Source organism: Aotus nancymaae, unplaced genomic scaffold (assembly GCF_030222135.1).
Source record: "Aotus nancymaae isolate 86718 unplaced genomic scaffold, 86718_ANA_hifiasm-v0.15.2.pri h1tg000028l, whole genome shotgun sequence".
Classification (NCBI taxonomy): Eukaryota; Metazoa; Chordata; class Mammalia; order Primates; family Aotidae; genus Aotus; species Aotus nancymaae.
In genome coordinates this window covers 14,911,030-14,934,153 of record NW_026988441.1, presented here as the reverse complement: position 1 = coordinate 14,934,153, position 23,124 = coordinate 14,911,030, and the positions used below count along the sequence as shown (strand labels likewise).

Sequence of the window (23,124 nt, the reverse complement as noted above, 5' to 3'; positions counted from 1 at the left end):
CACAGATCCACAGAGGCCTTCATCCTGACCATTTATTGGGGACTTTTTGGTCAGCACTGTGGAAGGGAAGAAGGAAGGAGGGATGGAGGCCTCTTCCTCTGCTTCTCCCATCCCTAGAACCGTAAAGCCCAGATGTTCTGCTTCCCATGGGGACCGTCAATGATAACAGGGTCAGTGACTGACTCTGAGGCACAGGGATGGAGGAGAGGTGGACTTGGGGTCCAGGGTCCCGGGCGTGGAGCTGACAGGAGGATCGCAGATGTCAGGATGGGCTCGGGAACACAGGTCCCAGGTGTCTGAGATCTCCTGAGCTCCAGGAAGCAGTGACACCCCCAAGGGCTGCCGTGGGTGGGTTCTCAGCTTGCAGCAGGCTGGCCAGGGAGCCCAGGCTTCCGGGGCTGGTTGGGGCCGATGTACTGGAGAGGCACGTGGGTGGGGGCCGTGATCCGATCAGTGCCGAGGTAGGGCTGGAGGGCGGGGGGCACAAGCACCGAGCCGTCCTGGGGACAGAGCGGGCCTCAGGATGTTGCAGATGCCCTACCCTCCCCCACGCTGAGCGGCCTCTCTGCGTGGGACCCTCAACCCCTCACCTTTTGCTGGTTACTCTCCAGGAGTGCGATGAGGAGGCGAGGGACAGCACAGGCAGTGGCATTCACCTGTGAGACAGCCGTGCTCGGAACCAGCCGCCCAGCCCACCCCAAGCCCGGCCCGCGGAGGGGGCCAGGTGGGCGGGTCTAGGGTGACAGAGGCTGCAGGTGAGGGCAGGAGGCTGTGCGGGCCTCACCGTGTGGGCGAACTGCAGCTCCCCAGCTTCGGTCTGGAACATGATGTGCAGGCGGCGGCTCTGGAAGTCCGTGCAGTTGGAAGCACTGGTGACCTGGGGTGGGGAGTGGCGGGCTGAGCAGATCAGGAATGGGGGCAGGTCCGTCCTCCTTCCCACCCCGCATGTCCAGTGGCGCAGGCCTCACCTCTCCAAAGCGGCCACGGCCTGGCATCCAGGCCTCAATGTCAAACTTGCGGTAGGCGGGGAGGCCCAGTTCCTGGGTGGGCATGTCCAGGACCCTGCAGCCAAGGTCAAAGGCGTGGTGAAGGTCAGCGGGTGAGAGGAGGAACAGGGAGAAGGAATGGAAGCAATGGAAGAGAAGGCAGCCAGAAAGCAGGAAAAGGCCCAGGAGTTCGAGACCAGCCTGGGCAACATAGGGAGACCTCATCTATTCAAAAAACAAAAAAATATATAAAAAGGAGGAGATGATAGGGCAAAGGAGAGTCGTGAGGCCAGGGGTTGCGACAGAGAAGGTGGTGTACAGAACAGGAGGCACGAAAGAGGGTGATGGGGGAGGAAAGGCACGTGGCAGGGTCTACTGGTTGTTCACAGCGGCCATTCGCACATCCGAGCATTCTATAACAGCACCCTCAATCTTGGCTCACTGCAACCTTCGCCTCCCAGGTTCAAGTGATTCTCTTGCCTCAGCCTCCTGAGTAGCTGGGACTACAGGTGTGTGCCACCATACCAGGCTAATTTTTAAAAATTTTGTAAAGATGAGCTCTCGCTATGTTACCCAGGCTGCCATGACCTCCAACATGCTGAGATTACAGGCATGAGACACCACGCCCGGCCTATACTCCCAGTGATTTTTTTTTTTGAGATGGAGTTTTACTCTTATTGCCCAGGCTGGAGTGAGTGCAATGGCATGATCTCGGCTCACTGCCACCTCCGCCTCCTGGGTTCAAATGATTCTCCTGCCTCAGCCTCCCAAGTAGCTAAGATTACAGGTATGTGCCACCACTCCTGGCTAATTTTGTATTTTTAGTAGAGACGAGGTTTCTCCATGTTGGTCAGGCTGGTCTTGAACTCCTGACCTCAGGTGATCCACTGCCTCGACCTCCCAAAGTGCTGGGATTACGGGAATGAGCCGCCACGCCCAGCCTACATTTCCAGTTTTTTTACAATGGGTCACCCGGAAAAGAAGCCCATATTTTTCAGCCTCTCCTGAAAGCTGCGTGTGCCTGACAGGGTGAGAGTTAAGTGGGGCTTGCAACCTCTGGCTTCTCCCCTTCCCAACCCCTGCTTCCCAGTGGCCCAGTGGGTGGTGAAAAAGCTGCACAGTTAAGACAGATGAGGCATCGGCCCAGGGGGTGGGGGCGGGCAGCAGGAGGAAAGGGGCCTGGGTCTCCACCCTGGGGCGCCCCATGCTACTCTTGCTTCTGTTAATCCCAAGACAGACCACAGGCTCACGGGCACACAAACCGGAATCCTGTTTATGCCCCTGTAATCCTTATACAAGAAAATGGGGGCAACGAGGGGGCTGGAGAGGTGGTTCGAGACCAAGCAGCAGCTAGCCAGCCCCTCGTCCCTCCCTACCCCACCCCGGCCATCCCGGGGCCCCCAGCCCCTCTCCACACCGGAAGTGCAAACCCAGCTCTGTCAAGATCTCCATCTGAAGGGACAGGAACTCCTCCAGCAGCTGTGAGCTCTGCTCCAGCCCGGGGCCTGTCACCCCAAACATCTCCACCTGGGACAGAGGGAAAGGGAGTCAGGAGGCTCTCAGCTGTTGGGGTGACCCCCACCCCAGCCCCGCTTAGTCCCGGTGACACCAGCCTTGGTGAAGTGGTGGACTCGATACAGCCCCCGGGGGTCCTTTCCCGTGTTTGTCTCTGCCCGGTAGCAGGTGCTGGAACAAACCATCCTGGCAGAGAGCAGGGGAGGCCGGGTCAAGGAGGGCAGAGCGAATGTCACAGGTAGGGTCAAGGTCTGAGGAAACCAGGTGTCACCTGACTGGCAGGTCCCTGAAGGCCACGCTGTGGTCCATGAAGTAGCCTGGGAGGAGAAGGGGACCACAGGGTGAGCCAGGGCTGCCAGTGCCCCGAGGAAGCCTTTGTGAGAATAAGAGGCACTCCCTCTGGTGGATGAAACCCCAGGTCAAGGCATGGGGCTGGATTGTCACTGTACAGTTGTGCAGTAAACCTACACAACCATACATGTTGGCCGTGGGGCTGCTGAGCTGCTCTGGGCAGGCAGCCACCCCCAGCCGCCCCTCGATGCTCCCAGTTGTCCTCCCACATCACTCCCACTCCTCCCCCAGCGCCCACACAGGTGCTCACCTGCAAGCCCCACCTCCGCTGTTCCAGCCAGGTTGAGATCTTCGAAGCGGGAGGGGTCAATGTTGTAAATTTGGGATGGGTTGGCATTTGGTGTCATCCCACAGCCTTCCTGGGGGAGGAGGCCAGGCCACAGGGGTCAGGGTAAGCCCAATCTCTGCCGTTTTACAGTCACAACCCCAGCTCCTCCCCTGGACACATCTGGAGTCACCCTGGCCTTCCTGGTATGGTCTGGCCCCCTCAACTCAGCCCCAGGGAGGTCTCCTCAGGTCTCCCTGCCTCAGGCACCCGCAACAGGACCTGACACCCAGGTGGCCGAGGGGAGCGGGGCGGCCTCACTCACAAACACTGCTCCTCGGAGAAGGTCTGGCACCGTCATGGGGGTGAAGCCCTGTTCAAGAGAGAGGTTGAGTGAGCAAAGCTGGCACCCCCACCAGACGCCAAGCTCAGCCCCAGAGAAGGGGTGCTGCAGAGTGAGCCAGCGGCTTCCAAAGCCCTTCCTCCTCAGATGAGACTGAGGCAGGGGCAGGCGCAGTGGCTCACAGCTGTAATCCCAGCACTTTGGGAGGCCAAGTCGGGCAGATCACTTGAGGCCAGGAGTTTGAGACCAGCCTGGCTAACATGGCAAAACCCCATCTCTACTAAAAATACAACAATTAGCCAGGATGGAGATCATGCCACTGGATGACAGAGCGAGACTCCATCAAAAAGACAAAAAAATTAGCTGGCATGGTGGCACGTGCCTGTAATCCCAGCTACTTGGGAGGCTGAGGCAGGAGAATCGCTGGAACCCAAGAGGTCGAGGTTGCAGTGAGCCAAGACTGTGGCCCTGTACTCCAGCCTGAGTGACAGAGCGAGACTCTGTCTCAAAAAAAAAAATAAAATAAAAAGTACAGATCTGGCCACACGCTCACCTGCTTAAAAGCCTCCCATGGCTCCCTAGTACCCTCTGGAAATGTCCGAGTCCCTCACCATGACCAATGCTCCATGCAACCAGCCCCTGCCATGTTTCAATGGGTGCTATGATTCCCAGATGCCCCTTTATACCACAAGCAGGCAGTGAGGTGCCGTGGTTACAAGCACAGGCTCGAGGCCCAGCTCCAGACTGGCTATGGGACCATGGGCTAGGTACCTTCCCCTCTGGACCTCAACCTCTAAAGTGGGGATGATGACAGCACCCACTTCATGAAGTTGTCGCAAGGACTAAATGTGTCAATGATACACGTGAAGCTCTGAGAGCAGTGACTAGGGCAGAGCAATGACCCCATAGCCCTCTGAGCTCAGCTTCGATGCCACCCCCTCCAGGCAGCCCTCCTATCTTGGCCCATACCCGGCGGAGAAGCTTGTTGAGTGTGAAGTTGACCAGGCCGTGCTGCAGGAGGGCCCCAGCCCCTCGCAGGTAATAGGAACGGTGGCCAGACACGTGGGACAGGCGCCTGGGAGACAGACAGAGAGACAGGTGGGTGTGCACATGGGCCAGGCTGGCAGGGAACGTGGGGACGCAAACACCCGGGGGAAGAAGCCCAGCTGCTGGGTGGGGCTGGGGCATCAAAGATTCATGGCATTTCCACATCTCACGCTGAAGCCAAAGGGGCAGGAGCGGCCACCAGCTGTCGGGGTGCCGGCGGCTGGGACGGGGTGCTAGGAGCCGGGAGAGGGGCTCACTTCTGACGGATGATATCGAGTTTCTCGCCGATTTCCAGGTGGCCCCGGGGTTGGAAGGAGAAAGCTAGATGTGGGTGAAAAGCACCGGTGTAAGGGGGGCAGAGAGGGACGAGGCTGAGATAGAGGCTTCCAGAGACAGGAGGGAGGAGGGACGGTGAGAGGAAGGAAAGGAGGGGCAGGAAGAGAGAAGGGAGAGGCACAGAAAGAGAGGGAGAGGGAGTGAGCGAAGGGGGGGAGGGAGAGAAGAGCAGAGACAGGGAGAGGAAATGAGAGGGAGGCAGAGGGGAGTAAGAGGGGCGGGGCGGGGAAGGCACAGTTAGAAACAGGAGAGAGGCCGGAGGAGGAAGGGAGGAGGAGAATCAGAGAGGACACATAGAGGCCGGGAGGAAAAGCCCTGGAGACAGGGACCAAAGCAAGGGGGTCAGAGAGAGACAGAGACAGACACACACACAGACACACAGATACAGACACACACACAGATAAACAGATACACAGATATAGTCACATACACAGATACACAGACATACACACACATATACACACAGACACAGATACACCCACACAGATAGACACAATCATACACATAGACACATAGATACACAAAGACACACACACACAGACACACACAAATATACAGAGACAGACACACACACAGATACACAGAGACACACAGATATACACAGACACACACACAGAAAGACAGATACACACAGACACACAGATACACACACAGATACCAAAGACACACAGATACACACATGACACACAATACACACACACACGATACACACCCACAACACAGGGTGGGTCTGCCCAATGGTGAGGGAGAAAGAATGAAAACCCAAGGACCACCTCTCAGGGACAGCTCAAGCCTGGTCAAGGCAGGAAGCTGGAGACATCTCCTGTAATACCAGGAGTCCTCCAGGCTCCAGCCACGTTCCCAGACTGTGGGGGCCCCACGCCCAGACTCCAGACCTCCCACACCCGAAGGCTCGACAGCTCCCAGGCCTGGGGTGTGGCCCACCTGGCTTGTCTCCGATCACGTGGAGCACTCGAGCCTGGCTCTCATCCCCGACGGGCTGCAGGGAGACAGCAGCAGTCACGGGAAGGTGGCCCTGAGTGGGACCCTGGCCTCCCTGCCACCCGGCCTGGTGCTCACCACGTCTGGGTGGGTCTGGTTGGGCAGCCTCAGCGCCTGCAGGTAGAACTCCTCCTCAAGCTGGGCCTCCCTGGGATACAGGAGAACAAGCTCCTTACGGATCTCCCGGCCGCGTGCCCGCAGACTCTGGTACTGGGGGTCCTGGGGACAGCATGGGTGGGCTCAGCCCGGGAGAGGGTCAGGACTCCTTCAACCAGTGTGACCTTGATCCTGACTGGCAGAGCCCCTGTGGTGGACATTCATGCCTCTTCTTGGGCCCAGCATCCTGAATGTCTTTGCAAGAACTTCCCTCACCACCCCACGGCAGATTCGTGGGGGACAAAGAATCAGGCCTGGCCAACTGGAACGTTCTACTGCCTTGGCCACAATGACTGGCTCAGAGATAGGCACCAGATGCCAGCTGAACTCATGAGAATCAGCCCCAGGACTTTAACTGGAGCTATCAGGAAAGTGTGCTTCACTTTGCCTCCCACTTACACAAGGGGAGAAAGACGGCCTGGGAATGCGAGAAACGCAGGACCAAATATGGAGCCAGTGCCTGGATCCAGCCGCACCTGAAGCCAGTTTTAGTTTCATGTATCAATACAGCCTATGTTTTTTTCCCCCCTTAAACCTGTTTGAGTTGTTTTCTGTTACTTACAACAGTGGAATGGTGACTGGCAGAGTATCCTCCCTGCCCACCCCCGACCCCGGACAGGACATCAGCTCCCCACAGTACCTGCTGCACTTCACCACGGTCCTGGTTTGCCTGCTAGGAAAGAGACAGGGTGGGTGATTAGGCTGATGAAGTTGAGGGTGTGGAGGAGGAAAAAGGAAGGGTGAAAGGTCAAACAAGGCCAGAGGATCCTAGTCTCCTGCTCTGTCAGTGCCTCGGTTTCTCTATTGGTGACGCTACAGAGACAAGCTAATTAACAGTAATCTCAGATACAGCTGTGCTGCCTCCACGCCAGGCTCCGTGTATAGAGCTCTCCATGACCTGAGTTCTTCACAATCCACTCTAGGAGGCCGGCATTCATGCAAACCCTGTGACATGGTTTCGCTGTGTCCCCACCCAAATCTTATCTCAAATTGTAATTCCACCTGTTGAGGAAGGGACTTGGTGGGAGGTGATTGGATCCTAGGGGTGGTTTCCCCCATGCTGTTCTCGTAAGAGTGAGTTCTCACAAGATCGATGATTTAAAAGTGTTTGGCAGTTACTCCCACTAGCTCTCTCTGGCCGCCATGTGGAAGGGAAAGTGCCTTGCTTCCCCTTCCCCTTCTGCCATGATCGTAAGTTTCCAGAGGACTCCCAGCCACGTGAAACTGTCAGTCCATTAAACCTCTTTTCTTTGTAAATTACCCACTTCTAGGTATTCTTTATAGCAGTGTGAAAATGGGGCTGGGGGCGGTGGCTCACAACTGTAATCCCAGCACTCTGGGAGGCTGAGGCAGGCAGATCACCTAAGATCTGGAGTTTGAGAACAGCCTGACCAACATGGAGAAATCTAGGCTCTACTAAAAATACAAAATTAGCCAGGTGTGGTGGCGCATGCCTGTAATCCCAGCTACTTGGGAGGCTGAGGCAGGAGAATCACTTGAACCTGAGAGGCAGAGGTTGCGGTGAGCTGAGATTGCGCCATTGCACTCCAGCCTGGGCAACAAGAACAAAACTCCATCTCAAAAAAAAAGAAAAAAAGAAATTAGCCGGGTGTAGTGGCCTATGTCTGTAATCCCAGCTACTCGGGAGGCTGAGGCAGAAGAATCACTTGAACCTGGGAGGCGGAGGTTACAGTGAGCCAAGATTGTGCCACTGTACTCCAGTCTGGGCAACAGAGCAAGACTGTCTCAAAAAGAAAGAAAATAGACTAATATACTCTCTGTAGATGTGAAAATGGGGGCTTGGAGAGGCATTTGAGGGCCTGCAACCAAGGGCCCTCGACATTCTGAACCTTCCATGATCCTAAGCAGCTGAGGGGATTGGACAGCCTGGCTCTGAATATTGGGCACCTACCTGCTGCGAGCCCTTGGGCAAACCTCTGCCCCCCCTGAGCCTCAGTATCACCATCTGTGAAGTGGGATGGTAACAGGACCCCCTGGCAGGGCTGTTGTGCAGCTTCCCTGAAAAGATGAGTTAGCACTCAAAAGACATTAGACGACCCATCGCATTGCTTTCGTGGGCTGTCGGTGATGCACACAGCCTGAGGCTTGCCACTCAGCAGGTGCTGGGAGATGTGATTCTTGGTGGGAGAGGCCTCCAAACAGTGGTGAAAACCAACCGCCTGGGTGCAAACCCTGCCTCTCCCATTTCCTGGCTGTGACACTTAGGTAATTTTTGGGTTGTTTTTTCTTTGCGACAGGGTCTTGCTCTATTGCCCAGGCTGGAGTGTGATGGTGTGATCACACAGTTTGAGGCTGACTGCAGCCTCAAACTCTCGGACTCAAGTGATCTTCCTGCCTTGGCCTCCAGAGTAGCTGGGACTGCAGGCGCATGCCCCCATACCTGGCCACTTAGGCCTATTTTAATGTCTTTTAGGGCCTCACTTTTTCCCAGCTATAAAACTGGGTTTATATGGTTCCCGTGTCAGAGGTTGTTGTGAGGATTAAGTATGGAAAGCACCTGGCATGGTGCACAGCGATTTCTACATAAGGTCTGCTTTTTTCATGATTGTTTTTAAGCCCTCTGTTGCAGACGCTTTAGGTTGTCTAACCCAAGATCCTTCCTTCCAGGCCAGGCACAGTGGCCTGGAATCCCAGCACTTTGGGAGGTCAAGGCAGGTGGATCACCTGGGGTCATGAGTTCGAGACCAGCCTGGCCCACATGGTGAAACCCTGTCTCTACTAAAAATGCAAAATTAGCCAGGCATGGTAGCGCATCTCTGTAATCCCAGCTACTTGAGAGGGTGAGGCAGGAGAATCAGTTGAACTTGGGAGGCAGAGGGTGTAGCAAGCCACTGCACTCTGGCCTGAGTGACAGAGTGAGACTCTGTCTCAAAAAAAATAAATAAAAATAAAATAAAATAAAGATCCTGGCTGAGAGGCCAAGGCAGGTGGATCACCTGAGGTCGGGAGTTCGAGACCAGCCTGGCCAACATGGAGAAACCTGTCTCTACTAAAATTACAAAATTAGCCAGGCATGGTGGGGCACACCTGCAATCCCAGCTACTTGGGAGGGTGAGGCAGGAGAACTGCTTGAATTCAGGAGATGGAGGTTGCAGTGAGCTGAGATTGTGCTGTTGTACTCTAGCCTGGGCAAAAAGAGCAAAACTCCATCTCAAAAAAAAAAAAAAAAAAAAAATCCCTTCTTTCTCCTTCCCCACAGAACTCTGACTCAGTTCACCCTTCCCTGGCAGCTGCAGTTCAGGGGACATGGGCCCCACCTGAGGCTAGTCTCCAATCAGCCTATGCTGGCTGCCTGAACAACTGCAGTGGGGTGGGGCTCTGGGCCCAGGGGACACGAGGGGACTCTGTTGGATGCTTCAGGAAAGGTGTCCTTGCTCCTGGAGAAGGAACTCAAGCCAGAGAAGTCCCTGTCTCCTCCCTCCACTGGCACAGTCATGTGAGGAGACGCTGGACTACAGTAGCCATCTGGAAACCCTGATGGGGAAACTGAGGAAAGATCAGTGCAATGACGTTGCTGGTGCAGAGAAAAGAAAAGGGCCTGGGCTGGGGATGTTGGAAGAGCCACTGATCAATCAACCCTAGGGATGCCAGGGTCCTGCACAGTGTGCTATGTGAGGAAATGCATGTCCACGTTGTTCACGCTATTTTTATATATTTATTCATTTATTTATAGATGGAGTCTGACTCTGTTGCCCAGGCTGGAGTGCAATGGCGTGATCTCGGCTCACTGCAACCTCCACCTCCTGGGTTCAAGCCATTCTCCTGTTTCAGCCTCCCAAGTAGCTGGGATTACAGGTGCCTGCCACCATGCCAGCTCATTTTTGTATTTTTAGTAGAGGTGGGGTTTCACTATGTTGCCCAGACTGGTCTCGAACACCTGACCTCAGGTGATCCTCCAACCTAGGCCTCCCGAGTAGTTGGGATTACAGGTGTGAGCCACTGTGCCAGCCTGTTCAAGCTTTTTAAATTCAGTTTCCTGTTACCTGTGTCCAGAGACACGCTCGCAGCCACTCCCCACCCACTCAGGGCCCCACGCTCACCAGCAGGGCCTGCACTGCCTTCGTCACGGCTGCCTTCTCTTCCTCCAGGCTCTGGATCTGCTCCCGCAGCTGCCTCAGCTCCTGCCATGTCGAGATCTGGGTGGACATAAGAGGGAAGGAGGTGAGCAGTCAGTGATCCTGCCCTTCTCTCTGGAGCCCACTGGACACCTGGACCTGCGGCGGGGTGAGGCAGAGATCCCCACCTAGCCCTCAGAGGCCATCTTCCCCTCCTCCCCACCTTCAGTACTGGAACGCCCTGAGGTTCAGCTGGCCACACAGCTGCCCAGAATTAAGACACACTGGCTGAGCGTAGTGGCTCACACCTGTACTCCTAGCACTTTGGGAGGCTGACGTGGGCAGATCACTTGAGGTCAGGAGTTGGAGACCAGCCTGGCCAACATGGTGAAACCCCATTTCTACTAAAAACAGAAAAATTAGGTGGGTGTGTGGCACGTGCCTGTAATCCCAGCTACTCGGGAGGCTGAGGCGGGGAATCGTTCAAAGCTGGGAGGCGAATGAAGGGCGCAGTGAGCCGTGATCTCACCACTGCTGGAGCCTGGGGGCCAAGAACAAAACTGCATCTCAAAAATAAAAAATATGTGTCTTTTACTAAACTGTAAACTCAAGTCATGAGAGGGCGCAGGGGGTAGTTAAGACTGTGGAGTCTGGGTGTGGTGGCTCACGCCTGTAATCTCAGAATTTTGGGAGGCTAAGGCGGGAGGATCACTTGGGCACAGGAGTTCAAGACCAGCCTGGGCAACATAGCATGTTCCTGTCTCTACAAAAAATACAAAAGTTTAGCTGGGTGTGGTGGTATCTGCCTGTAGTCTCAGCTACATGGGAGGCTGAGGTGGGAGGACTGCTTGAGCCCAGGAGTTCAAAGTTGCAGTGAGCTATAACTGTACCACTGTGCTCCATCCTGGGTGACAGAACAAGACCCTGTCTCTTAAAAAAAAAAAAAAAAAAAAAAAAGTGGATTCTGAAGCCAGGAAGCACAGGTAAAAATTCCCACTCTGGCCGGGCGCGGTGGCTCAAGCCTATAATCCCAGCGCTTTGGGAGGCCAAAGCAGGGGGATCACGAGGTCAAGAGATCGAGACCATCCTGGCCAACATGGTGAAACCCTGTCTCTACTAAAAATACAAAAATTAGCTGGGCATGGTGGCATGAGCCTGTAGTCCCAGCTACTCGGGAGGCTGAGGCAGGCGGATTGCTTGAACCTGGGAGGTGGAGGTTACAGTGAGCCAAGATTGTGCCACTGCACTCCAGCCTGGGGCCTGGTGACAGAGGGAGACTCTGTCTCAAAAAAAAAAAAAATTCCCACTCTGCCACTTCCCAGTTGCATGACCTAGAGCAAGTGAATTAGCTTCTCGGGGCCTTAGTTTTCCCTCTGATAAAATAGGGGAAATAATGGCAACTACTTCATAGGGTTATTGTGAAAATTAAACGAAGTTAAAGTGTATAAAGCACTTCAAACAGGCCAGTACGGGAGTCCAAGAGAGGACTGGGAAAACGTGGGACCCCACCATCCCTAACACCTCACCATAGAGATACGGTGAACCCGGTTCTAATCCCCCTCCCTTTTTTTTTTTTTTTTTTTTTTTTTAGAGGGAGTCTTGCTCTGTTGCCAGGCTGGAGTGCAGTGGTGCAATCTCGGCTCACTGCAACCTCCTACTCCCTGGTTCAAGTGATCCTCCTGCCTCAGCCTCCTGACTAGCTGGAATTACATGCACTACACTCAGCTATTTTTTTTTTTTTTTTTTTTTTTTGTATTTTTAGTAGAGACAAGGTTTCACCATATTGGGCAGGATGGTCTCCATCTCTTGACCTCGTGATTCGCCTGCCTCAGCCTCCCAAAGTGCTGGGATTACAGGCGTGTGCCACCACGCCTGGCCTCTAATTCCCTTTCATAAGTGCTAGCAATTGTATTATTATTCACCGCACATTTGCAGCATCTGGAACACTGGAACATATAGTTGCACCTTAAATATCAATTTAATAGAACCATTCATTAATGGATTCATTCATTCATTAAATAACCCTATTTAACTGCCGGCTACGTGTGGGGGAGGTGCAGAACTCTCCCTAAATCTCTCTCCAAAGGCAAGCGCTCCAACACATCCCAGCCCCGACCCCGTCCGATTCACACCTGGCTCCCCGTTTTCCTGTGTGTGAGTGTGTGTTTTGAGATGGAGTCTCTCACTGTTGCCAGGGCTGGAGTGCAATGGCGTGATCTCGGCTCACTGCAACCTCTACCCCCGGGTTCAAGCGATTCTCCTGCTTCAGCCTCCTGAGTAGCTGGGATTACAGGTGCCTGCCACTACGCCCAGCTAATTTGTTGTATTTTTAATAGAGACGGGGCTTCACTATGTTGGCCAGGCTGGTCTCAAACTCCTGACTTCGTGATCCGCCCGCCTTGGCTTCCCAAAGTGCTGGGATTACAGGCGTGAGACACCGCGCCCGGCCTTCCTTTGTGGTCTTAGGGTAAGGCTGGCATGAGATTGGAGAACGGAGGACAATGTCACATAGCAAGTTCCTAGAGGACAGTAGGTACCCAGCGAGCAGTATGAAACAGGCACATAACGGGTATCTAGGACACAGTAGGCATTTTTGGCACCTAGTAAGGCCTCAGCACTCATTGGACAACTGGCACATAAGGGGTGCCATGCACAAGACGTTGGCTCAACTTGGGAAGGAACTAAAACTCCTGCAACAAGTTCGCCCCCTGCTGGAGCGCATCTTGCAAACCTAATTCTTCCATAAAGCAAACCACCCATTCCCGCAAGCCGGCGCAGGCGCACTCACGATCGCGGGCAGGTCCGCCGAGCGCAGCACCCCCTTGCGAATCTCCAGGGCGCGTGCGGCCTCTTCTGGGCATGCGCAGAGCAGCTCTATGTCCAGCTGAGGGAGTTCGCTGTAGCCCTCGCGCGCATGCTCGTACAAGAGGTTACGGTTTCGTTTCTCTGTAGCGAAACTTCTTCTTGGACTGTGGTTGGAGACGCAGCCTTCCCGGGGTCGGAGCCCCCGACGAGTCAACAAAGGCCACAAGCGCCGCGCCATGGACGCAGCCATCTTGGACCAGGCACAGGGCGGCACTTCGTCCCGCCTACTCCGCGTTTAGACCAATTGTAAAGCAGCACTCCTGTTCGGGACGAGCCAATGATATCCTGAGGAAAGTTGACCGAGATAGAGTCGGTCGTCGCCCAGTCGTCGTCTGCGTCCCGCCTCTTCGGTGACGCGAAGGCGGAACCAGCCAATCCCTGCACGGATAGCGCCCGGAAGAGGCTAGAGGCAGGTTTCACGTGTCCGCGACCTCACCGCTGGAGTCCTTGAGGTTGGTGGAATCCTGGGGTCCGCCAAATCTACCAGGCTCTCTCCCTAGTTTCCCACTTCCTCTTGTGTGCAGGCGAGAGTGGCTGGTCCTCGGAGACCACTCAGAGCGAGGCTAAATTTACGGAGGGACTTTCTGTTAGCAGCATGAGGGGTTGTGGTTAGCCCTAAAGAGGGGCTTCCTTTGATTTAACCCAGAAGGTCCTGAGAGCGGATCGGGGACCATTTGGGGAGCGGCCATTTTTCCCTCCTTTCTGAGTCTCTTATCCCTTACCACAGGGACGGCCCAGGCGGCAGGATGTCCTGGTCTGGCCTTCTCCGTGGCCTCAACACGTCCCTAACTTGTGGTAAGTGGGGGACTCGGGCTTCAGGGACGAGGCTAGAGAATGAGGGTTATTCGCTCTGGGTTATTGTGTGCCTCCGCCGGAGCCCCGAGGGAACCCGGGGATGGAAAAACATGGTGGGGTTTGGCGGAACAAGGGCTGCTAGAGCAAGAGGTTGGAAGCAGCTGCATGGAGGGCTACTGCGTGTCAAGCGGGGTTTGCGTCAATTTTATTATTTAAGCTCTCCCTGTGTCGCCCAGGCTGGAGTGCAGTGGTGTGATCACAGCTCACTGCAATCTCGACCTCCTGGCCTCAAGTGATCCTCCTGTCTCAGCCTCCCAAGTAGCTGGGACCACAGGCCTGCAGAACCATAACCAGCTAATTTTTTGATTTTTTTTTTTTTTTTTTTTTGTAGAGACAGAGGTCTCCCTATGTTGCCCAGTCTGTTCTTAACTCCTGAGCTCAAGTGATCCCTCCACAGCCTCTCAAAGCGCTAGGATTACATGCGTGACCCACTGAGCCTATTATTATTTTAAACAGCATTAAAAGTAATGCTTCCTGGCCGGGCACGGTGGCTCACACCTGTAATCCCAGCACTTTGGGAGGCTGAGGTGGGTGGATCACCTGAGGTCAAGAGTTTGACTAACACGGTGAAACCCGGTCTCTACTAAAATTACAAACATTAGCCGAGTGTGGTGGCGGGCACCTATAGTCCCAGCTACTCCGGAGGCAGAGACAGGAGAATTGCTTGAACCCAGGAGGCAGAGGTTGCAGTGAGCCAAGATCACGCCATTTCACTCCAGCCTGGGTAACAGAGCTAGACTCTGTCTCAAAAAGGTTCCTTGAAGAATAAAATGAGTTAATTCATGTAAAATGCCTAAAAGAGAAGCTAACGCGTGGTGGGTTGCTCAATAAATTTTAGCTAGTATTACTTTGATCTGTAAATACCGCTAGACATGAATAAATGCATCCTTGTAAAGTGCATGAAACAGTGCCTAGAACACCAAAATTGAGTTGCCACTACACTAAGATCTGTTCTCTGGGATGATAACCCCTTTCGGCCCTCTCCAGGCCTAGCCCTAGTTCCCCGGCTCTGGGCCACCTGCTCCATGGCTACCCTGAACCAGATGCACCGCCTGGGGCCTCCCAAGCGGCCGCCTCGGAAGCTGGGCCCCACGGAAGGCCGGCCGCAGCTGAAGGGCGTGGTCCTGCGCACGTTCACCCGCAAGCCCAAGAAGCCCAACTCTGCCAATCGCAAGTGCTGCCGCGTGCGGCTCAGCACGGGCCGCGAGGCCGTCTGCTTCATCCCCGGGGAGGGCCACACCCTGCAGGAGCACCACATTGTCCTCGTGCAGGGCGGCCGCACCCAGGACCTGCCAGGCGTCAAGCTCACCGTTGTGCGTGGCAAGTATGACTGTGGCCACGTGCAGAAGAAGAAGTGACCGCTGGGGGCCCAGTGGGCTGGGCACCCCTGCAGAACATGAACCTTCCACTCCGGGCTGCAGCAGGGTCCCCGGATGCTGGCTCTTGCGCCTCTGGAGGCAGCCAATCTTGGATTCAAAGCCTGGCTCTGCCTCTTCCATCAGGACCACTATTAAACCATAGGAGTCTGGGGGGTGCAAAGGGTGCCCCTGTGTGCATACACTTGGCTCCTGTGTTTAGAGGGGTGGCCTGAGGGGCCTTTTCTGCTGGGACAAGACACTGTACTGCCCTCTGCTGGGAAGAGGTTTTAATAAACAGATCCTGGCGCTCCTGAAGTGAATCCCTTGTGGAATATCTGCCTTCCGTGTGGCTGTGGCAAGGGACATGTCTGACATTCAGTTTCCTCCGCCAGAAAATAGCTCCATTGGTGGTATCTCCTCTGGTTTGGTAGAGATTAAATTCGATGCTCTAGTGCGTAACACAGAGGGCTATTTTTTTTCATTTTTTTAGACAAAGTCTCGTTCTTTCTCTAAAAAAAAAAAAAAAAGCTCCAGTCTTGACCTCCTGGGCTCAATCGATTCTCCCGCCTCAGCCTCCTGAGTATCTGGGACCACAGGTGTGTGCCACCACACCTGGCTTATTTTTCCATTTCTTTAGAGTGGGAATCTGGCTTTGTCATTCAGGCTGGTCTTGAACTCTTGGCCTCCAGCGATCCTTCCACCTTGGCCTCCCAAAATGCTGGATTACACACGTGAGCCACCATGGCCAGCCAGTTGAATTGTTTTTATATTATTATCAGTCTGACACACCTGGGCTCAAATCCTGGCTCCCTGTCGTAATTGCTGTGAGACGTGGCTGTTAGTCCCCCCTGTGGGCCTCAGTTTCCTCCCTTGGAAAATGGCACTGATGGTAATACTGACTGCACATGATCACGTGCTTGGCCATATAAGATTTAAGATGTGAAAAAAAATAAAAAATAAAAAAAAGATTTAAGATGTGGGGGCGGGATACAGTCGCTTGCCTGTAATCCCAACACTTTGGAAGGCCGAGGTGGGCCGATCACCTGAGGTCAACAGTTTGAGACCAGCCTGGCCAACATGGCAAAACCCCATCTCTACTAAAAATACAGTAATTACCCAGGTGTGGTGACATGTGCCTGTAATCCCAGCTACTCGGGAGGCTGAGGCAGGAGAATTGCTTGAACCTGGGAGGTGGAGGTTGCAGTGAGCTGAGATCTGCATCAATGCACTTGCAGCCTGGGCGACAGAACGAGACTCTATCTGAAAAAAGAAAAAAAGATGTGGAAACTGTATCATTGGGCTCTGGAGCCCAGTGCTGATCCAAGCCCCGCCTCCCCTACTTACTGGTTGGGTAAACTTGGGCAGGCCATTTACACTCTGAGCCTCGACCAAATGGTGCTGACTACGGTGCCTGCCTGAGAGCTGTTTGATGCATCATAGCTGTCTTCTGAGTTCTGCACGGTGCTTGGCACACAGCCTCCTGAGGGTCTCCTGATTGTAAACATGAGGCCACATGGTCTTTTAGGATCAGAGCTGGTGGCGGACAAGTGCATTGATTACAGATCAAAATCGCCCATCCCCTTGTATTTAGCACCAGTTTTATTGAGCTAGTTTGTTGGTCATGCCTAGCTGGGAAATAGAGAAGTAAAGGGAGATGGGGGGACGGGAGAGCTTTTCCTCATGGCACGCCTTGCTCCAGGAGTCTATACAGGAGTGTGGAGAAAAGGAAGTGTTACCTGGCGGGAAGCTGCCCCTCAAAGCAAGGGCAGGAGGTGGGGGTGGGTGACTTGGCCTCTGATTGAATTTTGGAATTCTGATGAGAGGCGCCAGCCTGGCCTAAACAGGAGATGCTGATGGGCAGTGCTGGCCACGTTGCACAGAGATGGTCAGTCACACGGCCCCGTGGCGGGATTCCAGAGACCACCCCAAACAGCAGATGACCCTGTTGGTCTCAAGGACAGACTGCCCCGGCTGACCTCTGCTCCCTGCCAGTGACGTTACCCCAAAAACATGCTGGCAGGTCTCTGCTCCCTGCATCGGCAGCTTTCCCCCTCTCTTACAAATCCTGGTTTAGCCTTTGTTTTATGACTGAGTCTACCAAGATCCTTGCAGGAGACAATTTGCAGGCAGAAGAATTAAACATCTCTTTCCTGACACCTCCGTCCTGGGAAGCTGAGGAAGCTGTGAGCAGCCTGGTTCGTCACATAGCATGACGGCTACCACGCTGAAGCAGCAGGAAGCGGGTTCATGGAAGGTGTGCTGAGAACCAGCTACATGCAACCCCTACTGTCTCTGGGTATCCTCTGGCTTCTGGCCACAAGGCTGTTTTTTTTTTTTTTTTTTTTGATGTAGGGTCTTACTCTCTTGCCCAGGCTGGAGTGCAGTGGTGAAATCACAGCTCACTGCAGCCTTGATCTCCTGGACTCAGGCAATCCTCCCACCCAAGCCTCCCAAGTAACTGGGATGACAGGCGACACCACCATGCCTGGCTGATTTTTTAAAAATTATTTGTGGAGACAGGGTCTCACTACGTTGCCCAGGCTGGTCTTGAACTCCTGGGCTCCAGTGATCCTCCCACCTCGGCCTCCTGAAGTGCTGGGATTCCACAGGTGTGAGCTGCTGCACCCAGCTGCAAGGCTGGTCTTGACTGATGACGTCCAGCAGACAGTAGTCCGGTCACTAGGACAGACGGATCCTGACCCTCACACTGGAGTGGGTCACAAGGGCACCATAGTGCCCCACCCAGGAACGCGTGTCTCTCCCGTACTGCTCAAAAGATACGTATCGGATGCCCTTGCCAAAGTTGGTGAAGACGTGGGAGACCTGCAGGGGGAAGGGGAGTGAGAGGGTGAGGGCCTGCGGCCCCCCTCTCTTCCTCCACCTCAACAGAGAGGCAAAGGCCCTGAGACAGGGGGCATGCCTGGAGCTGCTTGAGGGGAGGAGCAGGAGAAGGGGTCAGGGAAGTGATGGGCAGATCATGGCCTTGTGGGCCACAGGAGGACTTTGGCTTTTTCTTTTTCTTTGCAGTTTAAAAAAGTCGAGATAAAATTTTCATAAAACAAAATTCACCATTTATATATATATATATATATATATTTATTTATTTATTGAGACGGAGTTTCGCTCTTGTTACCCAGGCTGGAGTGCAATGGTGCGATCTCGGCTCACCGCAACCTCCGCCTCCTGGGTTCAGGAATTCTCCTGCCTCAGCCTCCCGAGTAGCTGGGATTACAGGCACGCGCCACCATGCCCAGCTAATTTTTTGTATTTTAGTAGAGACGGGGTTTCACCATGTTGACCAGGATGGTCTCGATCTCTTGACCTCGTGATCCACCCGCCTCGGCCTCCCAAAGTGCTGGGATTACAGGCTTGAGCCACCGTGCCCGGCCTTATATTTATTTTTTGAGACAGAGTCTCGCTCTATCGCCCAGGCTGGAGTGCAGTGCCATGATCTCGGCTCACTGCAACCTCTGCCTCCGGGTTCATGAGATTCTCCTGCCTCACTCTCCCCAGTAGCTGGGATTACAGGCACCTGCTACCATGCTCAGCTGATTTTTGTATTTTTAGTAGAGACAGGGTTTCACTATGTTGGCCAGGCTGGTCTTGAACTCCTGACCTCAACTGATCCATCCGCCTTGGCCTCCCAAAGTGCTGGAACTACAGGTGTGAGCCACTGCACTTGGCCCAAAATTCACATTTTAAAGGTTACAATTCAGTGGTTTTTAGTTGATTCATGATGTTATGCGGCCATCACCTCTACCTAATTCTAGAGCATTTCCTGTCACCCCAGGAAAAAACCCTGCATCCATGAACTCATGAGCTATCACTTCCTTTTTCTTTTTTTTGAGACTGTTTGGCTCTTGTTGCCCAGGCTGGAGTGGAATGGTGCGATCTTGGCTCACTGCAACCTCTGCCTCCCAGGTTCAAGCAATTCTCCTGCCTCAGCCTCCCAAGTAGCTGGGATTACAGGCGTCCACCACCATGCCCAGCTAATTTTTTGTATTTTTAGTAGAGACAGGGTTTTGCCATGTTGGCCAGGCTGGTCGCGAACTCCTGACCTCGGGTGATCCGCCCACCTTGGCCTCCCAAAGGAATTACAGGCATGAGCCACTGTGCCTGGCCAAGCTGTCACTTCCAAGTCCTCCCTCCCCCAGCCTCTGGCAGTCACTAATCTTCTTAGTGTATATTTCATATATGTGGGATCATAAAGTATTTGTCATTTCACATCTGGCCTCTTTCACTCAGCTCAATGTTTGCAAAGTTTATTCACATTGCAGCATGAACTGGTGCTTCATTTCTTTTCCTTGGCTGCATAATTTTGGCTTTTACTGTGAGATATAGCCACAGGAGCATTACAAGAAGGGAGATTTGTGATCTGACTCATTATGATTATTATTATTTTGAGTTGGGGTCCCAGTCTGTTGCCCTGGCTGGAGTGCAGTGGCAAGATCATAGCTCACTGCAGCCTCGACCAACTGGGCTCAAACCATCCTCTCACCTCAGCCTTCTGAGTAGCTGAGACTACAGCTACAGGCACAAGTCACCATGCCCATCTAATTTTTAATTTCTTTGTAGAGATGGGGGTCTCACTGTATTGCCCAGGCTGGTCCTAAACTCCTGGCCTCAAGTTGTCCTCCCACCTTGGCCTCCCAAAGTGGTGGAGGTACAGATATGAGCCACTGTGCCCAGCCAAAATATTTACTTTGGTAACTTAAGTATGAGGATCAAGACAGCATTGGCAGCTGGGCGTGGTGGCTCTCACCTGTAATCCTAGCACTTTGGGAGGCTGAGGCGGGTGGCTCACCTGAGGTCAGGAGTTTGAGACCTGGCCAACATGGTGAAACCCCATCTGTACTAAAAATACAAAAATTAACTGGGCGTGGTGGTAGATGCCTATAATCCCAGCTACTTGGGAGGCTGAGGCTGGAGAATCGTTTGAGCCCAGGATGTGGGGGTTGCAGTGAGCTAAGATCGCTTCATTGCACTCCAACCTGGGCGATAGGCCAAGACTCTGTCTCAAAAAAAAAAAAAAGGAAAAGTATAGGGGCCAGATTGGGCTTGAATCCAGCTCTGCACTGGGACAGTCACGTAACATCCCCGTGCCTCCGTTTCCTCAGCTCTAGAATGGAGATAGGATTTTGCTTCACCACTGCATTTCCAGCACCTAGAGCAGTGCCCAGCACACAGTAGATACTCAATAAGTGTTTGTTGAACATTAAACTGTTGTGCTAATGAAATGAATCAATATGTAAACCTCTTGACACAGGGCTTGGGATGTAAGAAGGACTCAATAACTCTTAGCTGTTACGCTTATAGATTTCTGGCAGTAAGAGAGCTGAGAAAGGAAACCGAGCAGGTGACAGCTCGGGTGTGTGTGCCTTTAGCGGGTCAGCGGGGAGGTGGAAGGCAGTCTGGACCCACCTGTCGGCAGCCCCTCTCAGTCCACTGAAGAACCGGGTTGGGTGAGGCTGAGAACTTGACCACTTCGTTTTCGTACACATCCAGAAGGCGGACTCGGAGCCGATAGACGCAGCCGCAGTTCTCTCGGGCTCCCCACCTGCCAGGCAGCAGTCAGCGTCTATGCCCACGCCACCCAGTCAGCTCTCTGGGTTGCGGTCTGGGAGGCTGAGGGCTGGGCCTTCCTGCATCTTGATGAGGGTCCTGCACATCTGAGCCACATTTGGAGACGTCCTAGCCTGGGAACCTCTAGGGGATGAGCCTTGGTGGTCCTGGGGTGGAGCCAGAACATGGGAGAGGAGCCTGGGTAGTCCAGGGGTGGAGCCAGAACCTGGGAGAGGAGCCTGGGTGGTCCTGGGGTGGAGCCAGAACCTGGGGGAGGAGCCTAGGTGATCCTGGGGTGGAGCCAGAGCCTGGGGGCGGAGCCTGGATGGTCCTGGGGTTGATTCTGGAGGCTTAGGGGTGGGTAGTTGGGGGACAGGAAAGGATGCTCTGGGGAAAAATCCCAATACAGGCAGGTGCTTCATGACTTCAGGGAGGAGCCAGTGCCCCAGGAAAGAGACTAGATTTTCTGTGGAGGAGCCACAGCCTGAAGGAGGAGCTGGAATGCTTTGGGGCAGAACCTGGGTGCTCTGGGAAGAAGGCATTCATCCTAAGCCTACAGGCTCTGAAGCCAGCCCTGTCCCAACCATGCTCCCTGAGCCTCAGCTCACAGGGCACTGTGCTCCCACCCCTTTGGAGGCCCTGGGCATCCACGAGGGGGCGGGAGGAGGTGTCTTGTTTCAGCGGGGTATCAAGCCAGTCAGTGGCCCCCTGTGTGCCACCCCAGCCTGCTGGAAAAAACGGTGGGCAGGAGGGCAGAGTGGGGGTTCTGGCTTCACCAAGGCTCTACCCTCCCCGGTTCTGCATCACTTTCCCTCTCTCAGCCTCATCACAGAGGGTGCGCAGTGACAGCCACTACCCATGGGGTTGATGAGGCGGGAAATGAGCCTTTGCTGCAGAGCCGCTGCCAAGCCTGCTGCTGCTCCCAGGGCAGGGTGCCACACTCCTCACTCACCAGTCAGCCACACAGATCTCAATCTGGGCGCTGTCCAGCAGCTCCTGCCACACCCCCTCCATCACCAGGTCCACAAGCTGCCTCTTGAAGCACCATCTGGGAAAGAGAGATGGCAGGGGGTGGGGCAAACAGTCCTGGCATTCAAGTCACAGTCAGAAACCACCTCCTCCAAGAAGCCTCCCTTGATAACCCTCTCTAACAGCCCTCAGGGTTTGCTCTAGCAGACTTGAAGATGTATGATGGGCTATACATCTCTCCTTGGCCTCTCGGATCCCCTCTGCCATTCTCCACCCTGCTCCGGGCTCCAGGCAGCTGACCTCTGTGAAAGCCTTCCCCTCATCTTTGTCCCTGCAGCTTCCTCCTCCTCCTCATTTATAGCGAGTACATGTTCTTATGCTAAGGACAGCAAATAAAGTAGGAATCAGGAAGCATCCCCAGGACTAAGGTTAATCAGAAGAGAACATGGGGCCAGGCACGGTGGCTCATGCCTGTGATCCCAGCACTTTGGGAGGCCTAGGAGGGTGGATCACTTGAGGTCAGGAGATCGAAACTAGCCTGGCCAACATAGGAGGATGGTTTGAGCCCAGTTGGTCGAGGCTTCAGTGACCTACTATCTTGCTACTGCACTCCAGCCAGGGCAACAGACTGAGACCCTAACTCAATGATGATAATAATAATAATAATAAGTCAGATCACAAGTCTCCCTGCTTGGAATGCCCCTGTGGCTACATCTCACAGTAAAAGCCAAAGTTATGCAGCCACACACACCCAGCCTCTCGCCTGCTCGGTTTCTCTTCTCAGCTCTGTTGCCGCTGCATATCTATAATCATCATAGCCATGCAGGACATGAGTACAAAGGAAGGCCACAGACTAGACATGTGAGCAGGGAGCTCTGCAGCCTCCTAAAGTGTGAGGGCCCGGGTCTAAAGCTGGACGGCCTGGATGGCCTGGTCTCTGTCACCCATTGCTTCCTGTTGGATCAGCCAATGGGATGCTCCAGCAGGGGATGGAAGTGAAGGAGGTGGCTAAAATCAGGGTATTTATCCCCTTAGGTCCTTCCCAAGGGACTGCTGTGTCCCCCAGGAAAAGGCACAGCTCCCCAGCACTCCCTCCTCCTGTTTCAGAAACCGTTTCCTCCCCTCACCTCTAGTAGTCTAGCGGCGGTATGTTCCTTCCCCAACTGTTACTAGCTCAGGGGTTCCACTCCTCAAATTAGAATGTGCCATAATAACAGAAATAGTACAGTATTGGTGGAAGGCCAGGTAAGTTGACCAATGGAATAGAACACAGTGCCAGAAACTGGCCCAGCACAGTGGCTAAGCCTGTAATCCCAGCACTTTGAGAGGCCGAGGCAGGTAGATCACCTGAGGTCAGGAGTTCGAGACCAGCCTGGCAGATATGGCGAAACCTCTTCTCTACAAAAAATACAAAAATTAGTCAGGCATGGTGGCACAC

The 23,124-nt window shown here is 54.0% G+C and overlaps 3 protein-coding genes across 9 annotated transcripts in view; 1 reads left to right on the top strand and 2 right to left on the bottom strand.

The window, feature by feature from the left end:
- Positions 1-18: 18 nt before the first annotated feature.
- Positions 19-17,491, bottom strand: SARS2 (seryl-tRNA synthetase 2, mitochondrial). Of its 5 annotated transcripts, none has more exons than XM_064381332.1 (17): positions 16,500-17,491; positions 16,272-16,415; positions 10,063-10,158; positions 6,642-6,674; positions 5,924-6,064; positions 5,789-5,843; positions 4,765-4,828; positions 4,430-4,535; positions 3,443-3,490; positions 3,103-3,211; positions 2,773-2,818; positions 2,600-2,687; positions 2,404-2,513; positions 969-1,062; positions 785-877; positions 591-656; positions 19-500 (listed from the first exon to the last, which is right to left on the bottom strand). In XM_064381332.1, the coding sequence occupies exons 2-17, from the start codon at positions 16,374-16,376 to the stop codon at positions 357-359; spliced, it is 1,398 nt and encodes a 465-aa protein (XP_064237402.1). In that variant the 5' UTR covers positions 16,377-16,415; positions 16,500-17,491; the 3' UTR covers positions 19-356. The 5 variants fall into 5 exon arrangements, with proteins under 5 accessions (XP_064237402.1, XP_012291307.2, XP_064237401.1 ...); XM_012435884.3 differs by lacking the exons at positions 16,272-16,415; positions 16,500-17,491 and adding exons at positions 6,401-6,477; positions 12,866-14,118 and having other exon boundaries at positions 5,924-5,993; positions 6,642-6,671; XM_064381331.1 differs by having other exon boundaries at positions 16,272-17,491.
- Positions 13,260-15,475, top strand: MRPS12 (mitochondrial ribosomal protein S12). 2 transcript variants are annotated; one of them, XM_064381339.1, is made up of 3 exons: positions 13,260-13,394; positions 13,670-13,737; positions 14,785-15,475. In XM_064381339.1, exons 2-3 carry the CDS (start codon positions 13,689-13,691, stop codon positions 15,153-15,155), a joined length of 420 nt encoding a protein of 139 aa, XP_064237409.1. In that variant the 5' UTR covers positions 13,260-13,394; positions 13,670-13,688; the 3' UTR covers positions 15,156-15,475. The 2 variants fall into 2 exon arrangements, with proteins under 2 accessions (XP_064237409.1, XP_064237407.1); XM_064381337.1 differs by having other exon boundaries at positions 13,264-13,737.
- Positions 17,492-17,713: 222 nt separating the features above from the next.
- LOC105705936 (F-box only protein 17) overlaps positions 17,714-23,124 on the bottom strand; it is a 70,904-nt gene continuing 65,493 nt past the window's right edge. For both annotated transcript variants that reach the window (XM_064381336.1, XM_064381335.1), the window contains exons 5-7: positions 21,670-21,765; positions 20,577-20,712; positions 17,714-17,978 (exon numbers count right to left, since the gene is read on the bottom strand). In XM_064381336.1, coding sequence (XP_064237406.1) covers positions 17,835-17,978; positions 20,577-20,712; positions 21,670-21,765 — 376 coding nt within the window. In that variant the 3' untranslated portion in view covers positions 17,714-17,834. The remainder of the gene's footprint in view (positions 17,979-20,576; positions 20,713-21,669; positions 21,766-23,124) is intronic.

Excerpts from the sequence above, each read along its gene's own strand:
- SARS2 (XM_012435884.3), bottom strand. The coding sequence starts at position 13,132 with ATGGCTGCGTCCATGGCGCGGCGCTTGTGGCCTTTGTTGACTCGTCGG. Across the intron at positions 6,672-10,062 it reads AGGCAGTGCAGGCCCTGCTG|GCAAACCAGGACCGTGGTGA; the intron begins GTGAGCGTGGGG and ends CTTTCCTAGCAG. Across the intron at positions 4,829-5,788 it reads CGTGATCGGAGACAAGCCAG|CTTTCTCCTTCCAACCCCGG; the intron begins GTGGGCCACACC and ends ACCCACATCTAG.
- MRPS12 (XM_064381339.1), top strand. The coding sequence starts at position 13,689 with ATGTCCTGGTCTGGCCTTCTCCGTGGCCTCAACACGTCCCTAACTTGT. Across the intron at positions 13,738-14,784 it reads CAACACGTCCCTAACTTGTG|GCCTAGCCCTAGTTCCCCGG; the intron begins GTAAGTGGGGGA and ends GGCCCTCTCCAG.